The following is a 13,006-nucleotide window of genomic DNA, read 5'->3' as shown; positions in this document are numbered from 1 at the left end:
ACCAAAAACACTCTGGAGGATAGGGCTTGAATTCAAAATGACCTTGATAAACTAGGAAAATGCTCCAAAACCAATCCCATGAAATTCAACAAGGATAAGTTCAGTCTTGCACTAAAGATGGAACAATTGCATGCACAAAAAGAGACTGGGGAAGCACTGTTCCATCTTTAGTATAGGACTGAATTTATCCTTGCTTGCCTCAAGGTCTTATTACAAGGCTCTGACTGCCCCTTACACCACACCTATGCCTCACAGATGTCATTATACCATCATTCCCTTGTGTGTGCCTCAGCCTTCTCAGGCTCCACCCCCTTTCTCTAGCTGGGTCTTCTAGCCTGGGCCCATTGTACTGGACCTGGCTTCTAGGAACTAGTTCTTGGATCATTATCATTATACCATTAGTTCTGGGGCCCCTGGCCCCATCGCAGCCTTGATCTGGGCAATGGGCCTGCTTCTGCTCTGTCTGGGCCCCTGACCCTATCTGGCTTGAGTTCTGCTCAACTGCAGTCCTTTCCTAAGCTGCCAACCTATATGGCTCAAGCCCATGCCATGTCCTAGGTCCCCTCAGCTCTAAGTGGGCTCAGGATACTCTTATGCCCTTGGACACTATTGGGAACTCTGTACCACCCCTGCTAGTCCCAAATCCAAACCACTGGTTAAAATCTGAACATAAATGTAAGCCTTCTGGCAGCAACACAAACACCCAACCCACTGGCTGCCTACCATACATCTTCCAAGCCTTGAATCAGGCTTTGGATTACTTTCCCAAAGCTCCCTGCCAGGCAGTCATCAGCAGGGATCCTGGTTTTCTCTGATTTAAAAAAAAAAAATCCCTAATTTTCAGGTTAAAAAAGTAACCCAAAATCCACATTCTTCCATGATTAAAGTGAAATGCCACTAATGCATAGATATATAAATATATAGTGGTGTTTCATTTTGATCATGGAGAAATGTGGAGTTTGGGTTAGTTTTTTTAACCTGAAATTGGGGATTTTTTTTATCTGAGAAAACCAGGATCCTTGGTTATCACTAGCAGCCATCTCACAGCAAGGTTTCCTCACTCTGCTGCTTCCCAGATATAACCCCTGCTCTGGCTTTGGCTTATATACTCCTAAAGCCCTGCCCCCTTCTGGTCATGCGACTCCCCTGTCAGCTGACTTGACCACAGAGCTGTTCTTTAACCCTGGCTCTGCTGACCGCCTGTGCCTGTCTTACAAAAACACTGCTGTTAAAGGGGCCATGCCACTTTCCAGTAACAGGGCAAGGGTTTCCTGTTACACCCACCTTGTGTAGCAGGTTGGTCTGGATGACCTCCTTAACTCCCTTCCAGAACTACTTTTCTTTGGTTTTATGAACAAGCGTACCAACAGGGATCTGTAGGATCTGCAAGTATGTGCTCTAGCACTTCTCCCAGGTTCTTTCAAAAGCAAGACCTTAAGAGTTGTGGAGGGATGCCTGCTCAGCATGGTTCTTCGCTGTGCCTAATTGCTTGGCTTTGGTATGCCCAAAACAGAAGTGAGTGAGAAACTCATTTTCTTAGTGGCAGTGTTGGCTTCATCAGGACTCACCCATATAAATATAGCCACAGTTGCCAATGTGATTGTAGGAGATAAGGCTGAGAGAAAGATGATTCCAATAGCCCAGCATCACTTGCTTAACTCTATCCTTATAGGTTACCCACTCTAACATTCATATAGCTGGAGAAGAAGCAAACACAGAATATTTATCCTATCACAGAGTTACCGTGATAATTTTTAAAGACTCTTCATCTTCTTCTATTGAACATGTGACCCACTTTTAAGTAAAAATCATAAAATTCCCTGTCACTTACCTTATTGATTTTGATGCCTTTCTTGCAGATCCATGATTCATTTTTAATGTATCATTTGTTAAAAATCTAAAAGAAAGTGACATTTTTACAAAAAATTGTAATGAGTAGTTTTGCAATGAAACAGAACGGGAACCTGTACCATTCTCCCATCTAACACATTTTGAGAAGGCAAGGAATTTGTATTCAGGGAGACAAACAGAATGCTCTATGGCCACCTTTTAAAAATTTTCTCTCTCATGCAAAGAGCAAGAGAAAACAGATGGCAAGCCTGATCCAGAAGGATCCTTGCCACTGCCAAAATCAATGCTATGGTCATATGAAGAGGGTTAGGTTCATTTGTGCCATCTGTCTTTAAGCAGAATGTCCCAATGAGATCAATAAGGAGTTCTGATCAGCAACTGATTGGACAAACAGGCCTGTGGGAAAGCATTAAAGAGTAGATATGTCTTTTTAAAAATCATTGAGAAGTTGTTTATAGCCATATAAGCATAGTTGTGAATAATAACCAGTATCGCCATACTTGTACTCAGTCATAAATATGGACTTAAATGGGAGGCTCAAATTACTCCATGGAGAAGTATTTGTTACATTGTACTTGTACTTGTGTTTTTGTTTCTAAAAGGAAGTTTCAAACATTGATATTAAAAGCATAGATCCGTGAGCAATAATGATTTTTATCCTCCCATGAAATCTATGCAAAACACTTATTTATCACTCACAAAGTAAAGATCACGTCCCAGGACTCAGAGAAGATCAAAAGGAAATGGTTATTATAATGTTAATTCCGAGTAATTAACATAGCCCTTGAAGTTATTTAATAGCCAATTGATAGTTCTGCAAAAAATATATTTAAGGAACTGAAGCCCGGTCATGAATGTCCCTGATAGAAGGAAACTTTCTGATCCCTGACTAACTTATAATTACTAAAGAGCTATTCCCTAATCAAGTATGACATATCTCCATGAAAAATGTATAAATCTTTTTTAAGACTAAATCAAGGACCATATACAGGAATGAGCAAAAAAAAAGTCAGGCTGAACTTTCAATTGTATACTGTTTCTCTTCCTGTCCTTAGAGACTTGCAAGTTACATGCATACAGAGTAAAAACCTACCCTCATTGAAGATGATACAAGGTTGCACCTTTGAGACTAATTTGGTCACAATGAGTTAGTCTCTAAATCACATTCTGCTCTGCCTTCTGCCTGATTTCAAATTAACCTGGATAACCTCTCACTTTATTGAAAACAATTACAAACTTCCAGATGTATTTAGCAAGCTCCTCAGAAAAAAACCCAAAGAGGAATACTTCTTAATGTTCATGGATTGCAAAGTGAACTTAATGGGTCCAATTTATACCATTTATACCCCTGCAGACACAACCTTAACTTTATATAATTTAGTACTCACAAAGAATTAAGCATAAAAGTTTGCAGGGCTAGAATGATATTGTGTACACTAAACATACAAATTGGAATCTATTCATAATTGTATTGTATTTATTTAATAAGAAACAAAATGTGACTGATACTTGTCAAGATACATGACAATTATCACCAACAAATATTAAAATGTTGCTTGAAGTTTTTGAATTTGAAACAGAAACAATATGTTGTGTATATAAGCAATCCAATTCCAATAAGGTTTTTGTTGTTGTTGTTGGGGTTTTTTTTTAACATGTATGGTTAACAAAGTTGTGCACATAACCTCACCGGGTGGGTAAGTTTAATTAAAATCAAGCCTCTTTTTAATTTTTTTTTTGGGGGGGGGGGGGGGCAGGGCTTGAGAGACCAAAAAAAAAAATGTCCATGCCTTAGCAGTTTGTGTAGCTACCAGATATATTCTTCCCCTAATGTTACCCTCTGTGGCTACTTCCATAGACTGAAGCAACTTAAAAGTGAGGGAAATGCAGAAAATTAACAAATCATGAAATCCATCTAATCAGCCAGAAAGCAGGCCAATTAAAACAACAGCCTCATTTTTGTGACCACATTCACCATGATCAGCCTATGTAGTGTAATCTTCCTCTAATCATCAGGTTTCAGCAGCTTTATTGAATTATTTTTTCACCCCTGCATATTTTACTACATGAACACGGCTCACTCAAAGGAAATTGATTCTCTGTATATTGCTCTAATGGAGTATCATTTTTAAGTCTCAGATCTGAATAATGCAGTTTAAAAAATATAGTTCCCTTATTCAATATGTATTTTTCCTTTGCTCGTTTGTTTGTTTGTTTTGTTTAGGTTTTTTAGTCTGTGTTCTATGTTCTGGTCATCATTAAATTAAATATGCAGCAGCTAAACAAACAAATTAATGGGTATTAACAGGTTACTGCCATTTATTTAGCCACAATATTTGCCTGGTTACTACTAGTGCATTCTATGGATTGTTCCTACATGAAGATCTTAGCAAAAACCTAGAGAAGTCAGTGCTGTACACCCTTAAAGATTGTATTATAGGATCACATTCGAATTTAATTATTATATTTACTCAAAGACCACATGCACTTCTTCCCCAAAAAACAGCTCCCCAAAAGTGGGATGTGTTTCTTAAGTGGGGAACTGATTTTTTTCTGCCTAGAAGTGCCTCATTTTGATTCCTGCATCAGTAGCATGCCTATTCTGGAGTCTGGAGCATGGAATCAATTGGAATCAGTTGGATTGGAGGAGCATGGAGTCAATTGACTCAATGAGTCATTGTTCTTCACTCCACAGGTGTAAGTGATTGTCTCACCTTATTAAAGGTCTTGGTCTTCCTTTAATCAAACTAATTTTTTCTCCTGTACTTTTGCCATCTTTTACATACCCCAGGTCTCTCTCCTCCTATTTTACAGCCTTGCCAACTTTTTTGAGCTCTTTTCAAAATTGGAGATCTCCACATGGAGACCGCTCTTAAGCGTGAGCTTGGGTTTCAGCTTTCAGTTAGGCAGGAAAAGGAGAAGACTGGGTTCTGATAGTATCCTGATCATTTAAAATGCATGATCAGGGAGTGCAGCTGTGTAACAAAATGGGTGTTACCTAATCACAACAGTGCATCCATGTAAGTATAAAAGATGCATCATTTTGGAACGCTTTAGATCTGTATACTCTTACAATTATTCCTTGTGTCAGCCAGCCTGGGTCTGTCTATTCAAACCATATTATGACAAAAACTGACAGACGTTGGGCAGCAACAACATGCAGACATTTTGTTTTACCAGTGTCATAAGAAACACAGTGAGGATATATTGTTCATGAAGTGGCTCCAAATGGGAAGGGTGAGTGAGTGCAGCAGTTGTTATACTGTAACTGTTACATATGTCCCACCCTGTAGCAAACAAGAGAGCTAAACCACCCTACCTCTGACCCTGGATGAAGCAGGGTTAATGTTGGACTGTTTTTGATATATTTGTATCACTACAAGCTCCTCCACAGGTAACAGTTGCAGAGTAATAGCTGCTGTGCCATCTAGAACAATAGCTCCCCCTCTCCTTTTGAAACCACTCGAAATATTTGTCCATACCCTGAGTAGTGACATGCAAGTGTCACTATGCATCTGAGGGTACACATTTTCTTCAAACTTGGTGTAATAATTCAGTCTCAATAAAAGCCTATAAAGCAAGTTCATTTACAGCATATGATGTAGTCTGTGTGGCATTAGATACTGTATTTGGAAAGAACATTAAATGATAAGCACAATGAAATAAGAGACTGTTTTCTCATGATGTCACAGGTTTCATTTTGCACTTGTAATACACTCATACTCTGGCCTCATCATTTGGAAGTGTGTGGAAGAATTAATGTCAAACAATCTGTGTTCAAAATATCTCTAGGCATCAATCTAGAAAGGGCAGTGACAGGATATATTTTATCAAATCAGCATATGTGCACATGTTGGTAACTAGCATTTTTATGTAACAAAGCCAATAGGTTTGGTGATGGGACATAAGGCAACATCCTGACATCTAATTTGGAGAGGCAAGGTGTTATCAAATTTGTTCTCTTTTACTACACTTACTACTCAAAATGGAACATTTACCTAAGGCAATGTGTGGTGATTCAGGATTCCTCTTCCAGGAAAGAAAAAGAAAGGAAAGGTAAAGCAGATGCTAAAGAGTTCAAGGTTCTTGTTTTTCATCCTAACATAGCACATACATTTGGATATCTATGTAAAATGATTTGTGATGGTAAAACCTATATTATCACTGCACACAGATCATGTCTAACTCTATTTTGGTCATGGTATTTAGAAGCAGTTATGTTTTCTAATTCAGCATAGCAATCACATGCCATCCAGAGTTGCTATTAGATATGAAGCATCAGGTTACATTAGATAGGGTAATAGATTAGGATTCAGTTTATGCAAGTTCTTTTAATCAGGAAATATTTTTTTTGTGGATTATATCTTTATTAGACTAACTGTGTGGTTGGGATAAAGTTAGACAAGCTTTCAAATGGAAAGCTTTCTTCATCAGGTCAGCTCAGGTCAGATGAGATCTGATGAAGAATGCCTTGCATTCAAAATACTGTCTATCCCAACATACTGTTGCTCCAATAATCCTTGCCCCTCTCATAAATCCTGAACCATCATGGCTACAACATCACTCCAATCTTTCCTCAGGTAAGTCACTTAACCTGTCTCTTTACCTCAGTTTCTTAGAACACCTATTTGTTTGTCCTGTTTATAAGACATTATTCACAATAAAGATTCTCTTTTATTATTATCCATTGGTACACTAGGACTTTGATCTTAATTTGGTTCTCCAACTGCTACTGTAATACATACAATAATGATAATTAAAATACAGATGTACTGTTATGACCCTGTGGTCTGTTTATTAGTTTATGTGTTGCTTTCTTTGAGGTTCAGCTTTGCTCTAAACACTTTGTAATCATCATACAATTTGAGGCCTCATCTGACATGGAAGCCTCAGATACTAATGGGATGTGCTGAGAATGGTGGTGGGTCTTGCTTGGAAATACCCCTTGGTATATTGCATACAGAAAAAAATACTGAGGTGAGCATTTACTCAAACTTACCTACCCATTCAGGCTACCTGTGCATTTTAGCTCTGTGCACAGACTGCTCCAGTTTGGAAATCTGCCTAAAAAAACAAACAGTTAATGAAGAATTGTAAAGCCACTAAACTTGATTATGCGAATGTGTAAACTTTTGATGATTACAAAGTATTACAGAGTAGTAGAAGATTGCAAAGTAGTAGAGCAAAGCTAAACCTCAAAGAAAGCAACACACATGCAGGCAGCTCTGGGTGGGGTGTGACTGACACATTGAATTAGAAAACATAATTGCTTCTAAATGTGAAATAGCAACTGGTGCCAGTCTGGGCACACTGAATATAGCCCGGTAAGGTTCTTTGGGTGAATCTGATATCTTTTATTAGACCAACTTAAATAGTTGGAAAACATTTTTTTGGCAAGCTTTCGGGTTTAAAAACCCTTGGTCAGGCTGAGGAAGTCTCTGCAGTTGGTATGTGCTCTTCCTACAACCCTGAATATAGCCCAAATTTTAAGGGGTATTGGAAAAGGGAATACAACAAACAATATTTGTTTTTATTGCTACCTCCTCCCCCCCCCCCCCCCCCCCCCGTCACAAGGCTTGAAGACTGAAAGGATCCTGTTTCTGAAACCCTGCAAAGATGCCCCGATTGAAAACCTAGTGCTCATTTGCCTCTAAGATCGGAGTTCAACCACCCCAAGCTTTCCGGGTGTTCAGAGCAAGGGATTTGCCATTGCATCCGTGTAATCTATAGTATTACACTGGCCCCTAGAGGACCGAGGTGAACGAGTCCCCACTGGCAGGCAGAGCAAGCTTCTTCCCAGGAGCTCGAGGTCTGACGAGACGTGACCGGCAGAGGCAATGGGCTGCCTGCTTTTCAGGCTGAAGTGCCTCCTGCAGCTTTCCCCACCTGCCACCGTGGCGGACTGTGCAGTCCTGCCCCGAATCAAGCCTTCCGCGATGTAAAGCCGAGGAGCCGCGGAGCACATGCGGAGCTGGAGGCAAGGAGAGCGCGCAGAAAGCCTTCCCTGGAGGGCTGAGCTGGCCGGCAGCCCTTGAAAGCCGGCGATCAGAGCAGACTGCTGTGGGCTATGGAAAGGGGGCAGAAAGGCTTGCTTGTCTGCGCGCTCAAGGGCAGCTCCTCGGCAAGACCCGGGAGCCTCTCATGGCTCGGGTGGACGCGGTAGCGGGGCGCTGAGGTCGCTCTGCGCCCAGCCGGCAGCGAGCGGGGGGATCCATCCGGCCGCAGCGGAGCCGTGCACACAGCCCCGGGCTGCCGCTCCTCCGCCCCGGCCCCGGCCCCGGCCCCGGCCCCGGCCGCGCAGGTAAGAGAGGGCGCCTCCCGGGCACGGCGCGGGTCCCAGCAGCTCACGGGAGCCCCCGGCCGCCATCTGCAGGGGCAGAGGGAGGGGGGGCTTGGAGACGGACGGTCCCGGAGTTGGGCAGAAGCGGGGCTGGAGAGGGACCCCGGGGTCACCTCGTGTAACCGCCCTGCCCGAAGCAGCATCAGCCCCAGCCCCAGCCAAACCATCCCATACAGGGTTGACGGTAGTCCGATGTAGAGTTTAGAGGAGCGGGTGGGATGATGGGTAGGGGAGAGGGGGTAAGGGATAAGAGTAGGGGTAGGGAGAGGGGTAGGTGAAAGGAGAGGGGTAGGGATGATCCTCCCTTAGGCAGGGACTAGGTTGATCTCTGGAGGTCCCGTCCAGCTCTGCTTCTGCATGTTTCTATGAAATCCATAATCTACTCGGGGGGGGGGGGGGAAGAAAAGAAAAGAAAAAACTACCATCGACCCTGACACAGGAGTTGACAAGCCCCTCTGAAGTCTGTTGAGCTGCTTGGGTTTTCTTTCTTCTCTCCTTAGAAGGAGTTTAAATGCATTCGGTGGCTTTGCTCAAAGATTCCTTCTTGTGCCACAGGCACCTGCCTAGGTGAAATTGATTGTGTGTGTGTGTGTGTGTGTGTATGTGTGTGTGTGATTGCCTGACTGATACACACAGTGCAGCAGTTCCTGTCACTGTGAGGTGCCCCTCTGTGAAGCAGCCCAAACCTCACTGCCTTTGTGACCTGTTTGCATTGCCAGGACCTGCAGGGAGTGGAAGGTGAGGGCTGCATAGGGCAGTGTGCCAGATTGAGAGCCAAGGCTGCCAGCAAGAAGCTGAGCCAAGAAGCAGCCAGTGCGCCCCAGCAGAAGGGGAGCCTGGGAGGTGGCTTCAGTGTGACTGGAACATAGCCTGTCTCTGGGCTGAGCGCAATCGGGGGCAGATCTGAGACGGTGCCCCAACACCTGGATCCATGGAGAACCTTTCCTCCCTCTCAGAGCTCAACTCATCCTGCGTGGGTGCAGGCAAGGCAGCAGGCTGCCAGGGGAAGTTCTGGAGTGGGTTGAATGTGTCAGACACTCTACCCATCCCCAACTTCTACATCGCGGTGCCCATCATCTACTCAGTGATCTGTGCTGTGGGGCTCACAGGGAACACAGCAGTCATCTATGTGATCCTCAAAGCCCCCAAGATGAAGACAGTGACCAACATCTTCATCCTGAACCTGGCCATCGCCGATGAGCTCTTCACCCTGGTACTGCCCATCAACATCGCAGACTACCTGCTGCTGCAGTGGCCCTTCGGTGAGTTCATGTGCAAGTTGATCATCTCGATCGACCAGTACAACACCTTCTCCAGCATTTACTTCCTGACCGTCATGAGCATCGACCGCTACCTGGTAGTGGTGGCTACCATCAAGTCCAGACAGGTGGCCTATCGCACCTACCGTGCAGCCAAGATTGCGAGCCTGGGAGTCTGGGCCTTGGTTACACTCATCATCCTGCCCTTTGCTGTGTTTGCCAAGATCCACACAGAGCAGGGCCGCCCGCAGTGCGTCTTTGTGTTCCCGCAGCCGGAGAGCTTGTGGTGGAAGGCGAGCCGCATCTACACCCTCCTGCTGGGCTTCGCCATCCCAGTCTCCACCACCTGCGTCCTCTACTCAGCCATGCTCTTCCGCCTGCGCCGCCTGCACCTGCACAGCCATGCCAAGGCCCTGGACAAGGCCAAGAAGCGAGTGACACTGATGGTACTGGTCATCCTGGCTGTATGCCTCTTCTGCTGGACCCCCTACCACCTCAGCACTGTGGTGGCACTCACTACTGACATCCCACAGACGCCGCTGGTCATTGGCATCTCCTACTTCATCACCAGCCTCAGTTATACCAACAGCTGCCTCAATCCCTTTCTCTATGCCTTCCTGGATGACAGTTTCCGGAAGAGTTTCCGCAAGCTGCTGGACTGTGGGGCATCCTCATAGCATGCCCCAAATCCCTATCCCCACCATCACCCCTTCACTCCATGCCAGTGCTCCCCTGGCTGGTCTCCAACAGCCACCGCAGGGCTGTGGGCAGGCTGCCAAGCACTGGCCCAGCAGTGACTCCACTCAGCCCTGCAGCATGAGGGAGGGTTTCCCTTCTGCATGGGGGGGAGTCCAACTCCTAACTAGAGTTTGCTGAGGGAAGCAAAGCCCAAATGCTTTTGTCATCTGTGCTGCATGGTAGAGAGAAGGAGGGGGAGGGGGATGCCTCGCTCAGCCAAATCTTAAGCCTGCCGGGTTTAGGGGTGCAGCACTTGCAACTCCCCTATTTATCAGTCCCACACCACTGAAAAGGAGTCCACACTGCAGTGAGAAGCGGGTTCATTGTGAGCAGCACTCAGGTTTCATTCATGACAAGACTGGGTGGGAACAGGAGTTCTTAAAACCGCTCACTTCCCCCACTGAAAGGCGGCCAAGGACTATTAGGTATAGTCCCTGCTCACTCTGGACTCAGTCTGGTTTGGGATTGTGTAGAGGCAGAGAGAAGCAGGGCTGGAAGGCACTTCATCTGGTCCAAGCCCCAACCTGAGTGTCAGCTACAATCCTAACAGGAGGTCACCTCACTTCAAAGGCAGTGTTTCATTTTGGAAACTAAGTCTGGAGTCAGTTCAGCTTCTTTCTTTTAAACACAAAACCTGAACATGCCCAGTAAAGTGCCTGTGAAGTGCCACTGCCTTCCCCCACTCCAACAGTGGGAGAGCTTGCCCAGCTCAGAGAGAGCACACAGACCTGTGCAAGGAATTGGGTGTGTGCTCAGAGCCACCTGTTGGTTGAGGGAAAGGTTTCAACACAGCGATTAGTCTGTATTCCCATGGGTTTTGCTCCCATCAAGGGTTACTTTGTTGTGCAGTTTCTTCATCTAGGGTCTAATCCATATGCTTTCACACAAAGGATTTTTCTTTCTTACAAAGACTTAAATCTGAGGTCATTTTCAATATAGATCCCTACTTCAGAGTTCAGTCATTTTAAAGCCATAAAAAGATAGCACAACAAACCCATTTTCCCCCTGAGTTACCAGTAACATGTTAGATTAATACCACTACTAAAAGAACTAAGACAGGTTTTCAAGACTTCTGCTCTGCATTCATAAAACATTTCCTTTCTGTTACATTGGGCAATGAAAGTAAAGTGCTGGGCTTCAGTTTCAACAATTCCACATGCTCAGAAACTGAAGGGAAGATTCACTCATCTCTTCTCCTAGCTAAACACAGAAAACAGACCTGAAATAGACTTTTGTAAAAAATGTTTGTAACCATATAAGATTTTGCAATTTGTGAAGGCCGTGGTCTGGTGTACAAGCAATTTGTACTGAGGTAGCACAAAGTTGTCCCAGTCAGAGATGAGGACTCCCACCAGTCTGGATGGTGTGGTATTAACAGAGATGAAACTTACAATATGTGTTCAATTAGAATTATTATGATCAATCTTTCCCTCCTAGAACTAAAAGCCTACAGAAGATCCTACTTATAGAGCAATAAAACTAACATTTTTCTCTTGGGTATAGTGGAGATATTGCTTTCTTTTCTGGAACAAGAGTGGCCATAGCATGTTATTTTACATTATCCAAATTAAACAAACAAATAAATAAAAAGACCTGTACTTTAAAAGCTGAATGTTTGGAAAACACATTAAGCCAGTTCTTCTCAGGGTGGCATTTCCCAATTAATTTACACACTTTTCATATGCATGGTGCCTACAACCTGCAAATAAATGCTTGTTTATGTAAAATTATGCAAATTTACCTGATAGTTGGAAATGTAAAAAACGTATTCAGTTAGACTGTAACCCTTTTCAGGATTGCTAATAATGTATTAAGAGCATGGTGTGTCTGCATATTGCTTTCAACTGCTGCATTCAAATTAAAAACTTTATTCTACATTTTAAGGGCACTCCAATTTATTAAATGTAATCCTGTCTGCAATATTAGCAAACAAGTAACTCTGTGTAATATACATTTAGATCTGAATTCAACCTCTACTTCTGCAGGGGTGGAGGTTTCCCTGATAGTAGAACTGATGCATTTCCTCTACATAGTAGTGGAGGATAGTGGTCACAGAAGGGTTTCATAATCTTAGCATAGTACAGAACTCAAGTCTAAAGATGTCCTCTATATGCCAGTACATGGAACTTCCTCCATAAACAGAATATAAGTTCTATAGGCTTTTGAAGATTTCTAATACCTCTGGCAGCCCGTCTTCAAACAAACCCCTGAATAAAAATTGTGTCTGTAGTTTACAGGGATTATGCAAACTACAGAACACCACCACCACAGAGAGCTAGGCTAGTTGCAAAATCTATTCTTATCAACATCCTAAAGCTCTCTGAGACATTCAATGCCTGTATTAATAGCCATTCTACTACAGCTCAGACAGAAACTGTTAAGAATCCTTTGGAGAATGACTTCTTTAAAAACCCTATTTTGATTTAATAAAGTCAGTGGGAGGTTGCTAATGACTTCATCACATGCAGAAGTTGGCCCTTAAGCCAGTCCAAGGGAAATGGAGTATAATGTAACCAGAAGTATCCTGCTCTTCCATGCATTTTGCAGCTTGCAACAAAACGGAATGAAAATTTGAAATCAAGAGGATGCAATAAGCTTGTACCCATGATGGCACTTATTTTTGATGAATGACTTCCTGATGTAAAAAGACATGAGTGCCATTGAATATTAGTGTCAAATGCACTTCCTGCTGTGATCCAATATACTCTCCAAACTGTGAAGAAAGACAGCTTCGTAAGTGAAACATTATTTAAAGAAAATTAATATTCTCAAAAGCTGATACGTCTGAAATCACATCTTTGAGACGCATTCGGCACAC

General features: G+C 43.5%; 1 protein-coding gene across 1 annotated transcript; it reads left to right on the top strand.

Annotated features, from left to right (window-relative positions):
* Nucleotides 1-7,634: 7,634 nt before the first annotated feature.
* Nucleotides 7,635-12,059, top strand: NPBWR1 (neuropeptides B and W receptor 1). Its single transcript, XM_019498508.2, has 2 exons — nt 7,635-8,152; nt 8,911-12,059. Exon 2 carries the CDS (start codon nt 9,123-9,125, stop codon nt 10,125-10,127), a length of 1,005 nt encoding a protein of 334 aa, XP_019354053.1. The 5' UTR covers nt 7,635-8,152; nt 8,911-9,122; the 3' UTR covers nt 10,128-12,059.
* The last annotated feature ends 947 nt before the right edge of the window (nt 12,060-13,006 follow it).

This window comes from Alligator mississippiensis, chromosome 3 (assembly GCF_030867095.1).
Source record: "Alligator mississippiensis isolate rAllMis1 chromosome 3, rAllMis1, whole genome shotgun sequence".
In the NCBI taxonomy this organism is placed as follows: Eukaryota; Metazoa; Chordata; order Crocodylia; family Alligatoridae; genus Alligator; species Alligator mississippiensis.
Note: the sequence above shows the minus strand (reverse complement) of the source record. Positions and strands in the feature narration are given on the sequence as shown.

Excerpts from the sequence above, each read along its gene's own strand:
- NPBWR1 (XM_019498508.2), top strand. The coding sequence starts at position 9,123 with ATGGAGAACCTTTCCTCCCTCTCAGAGCTCAACTCATCCTGCGTGGGT.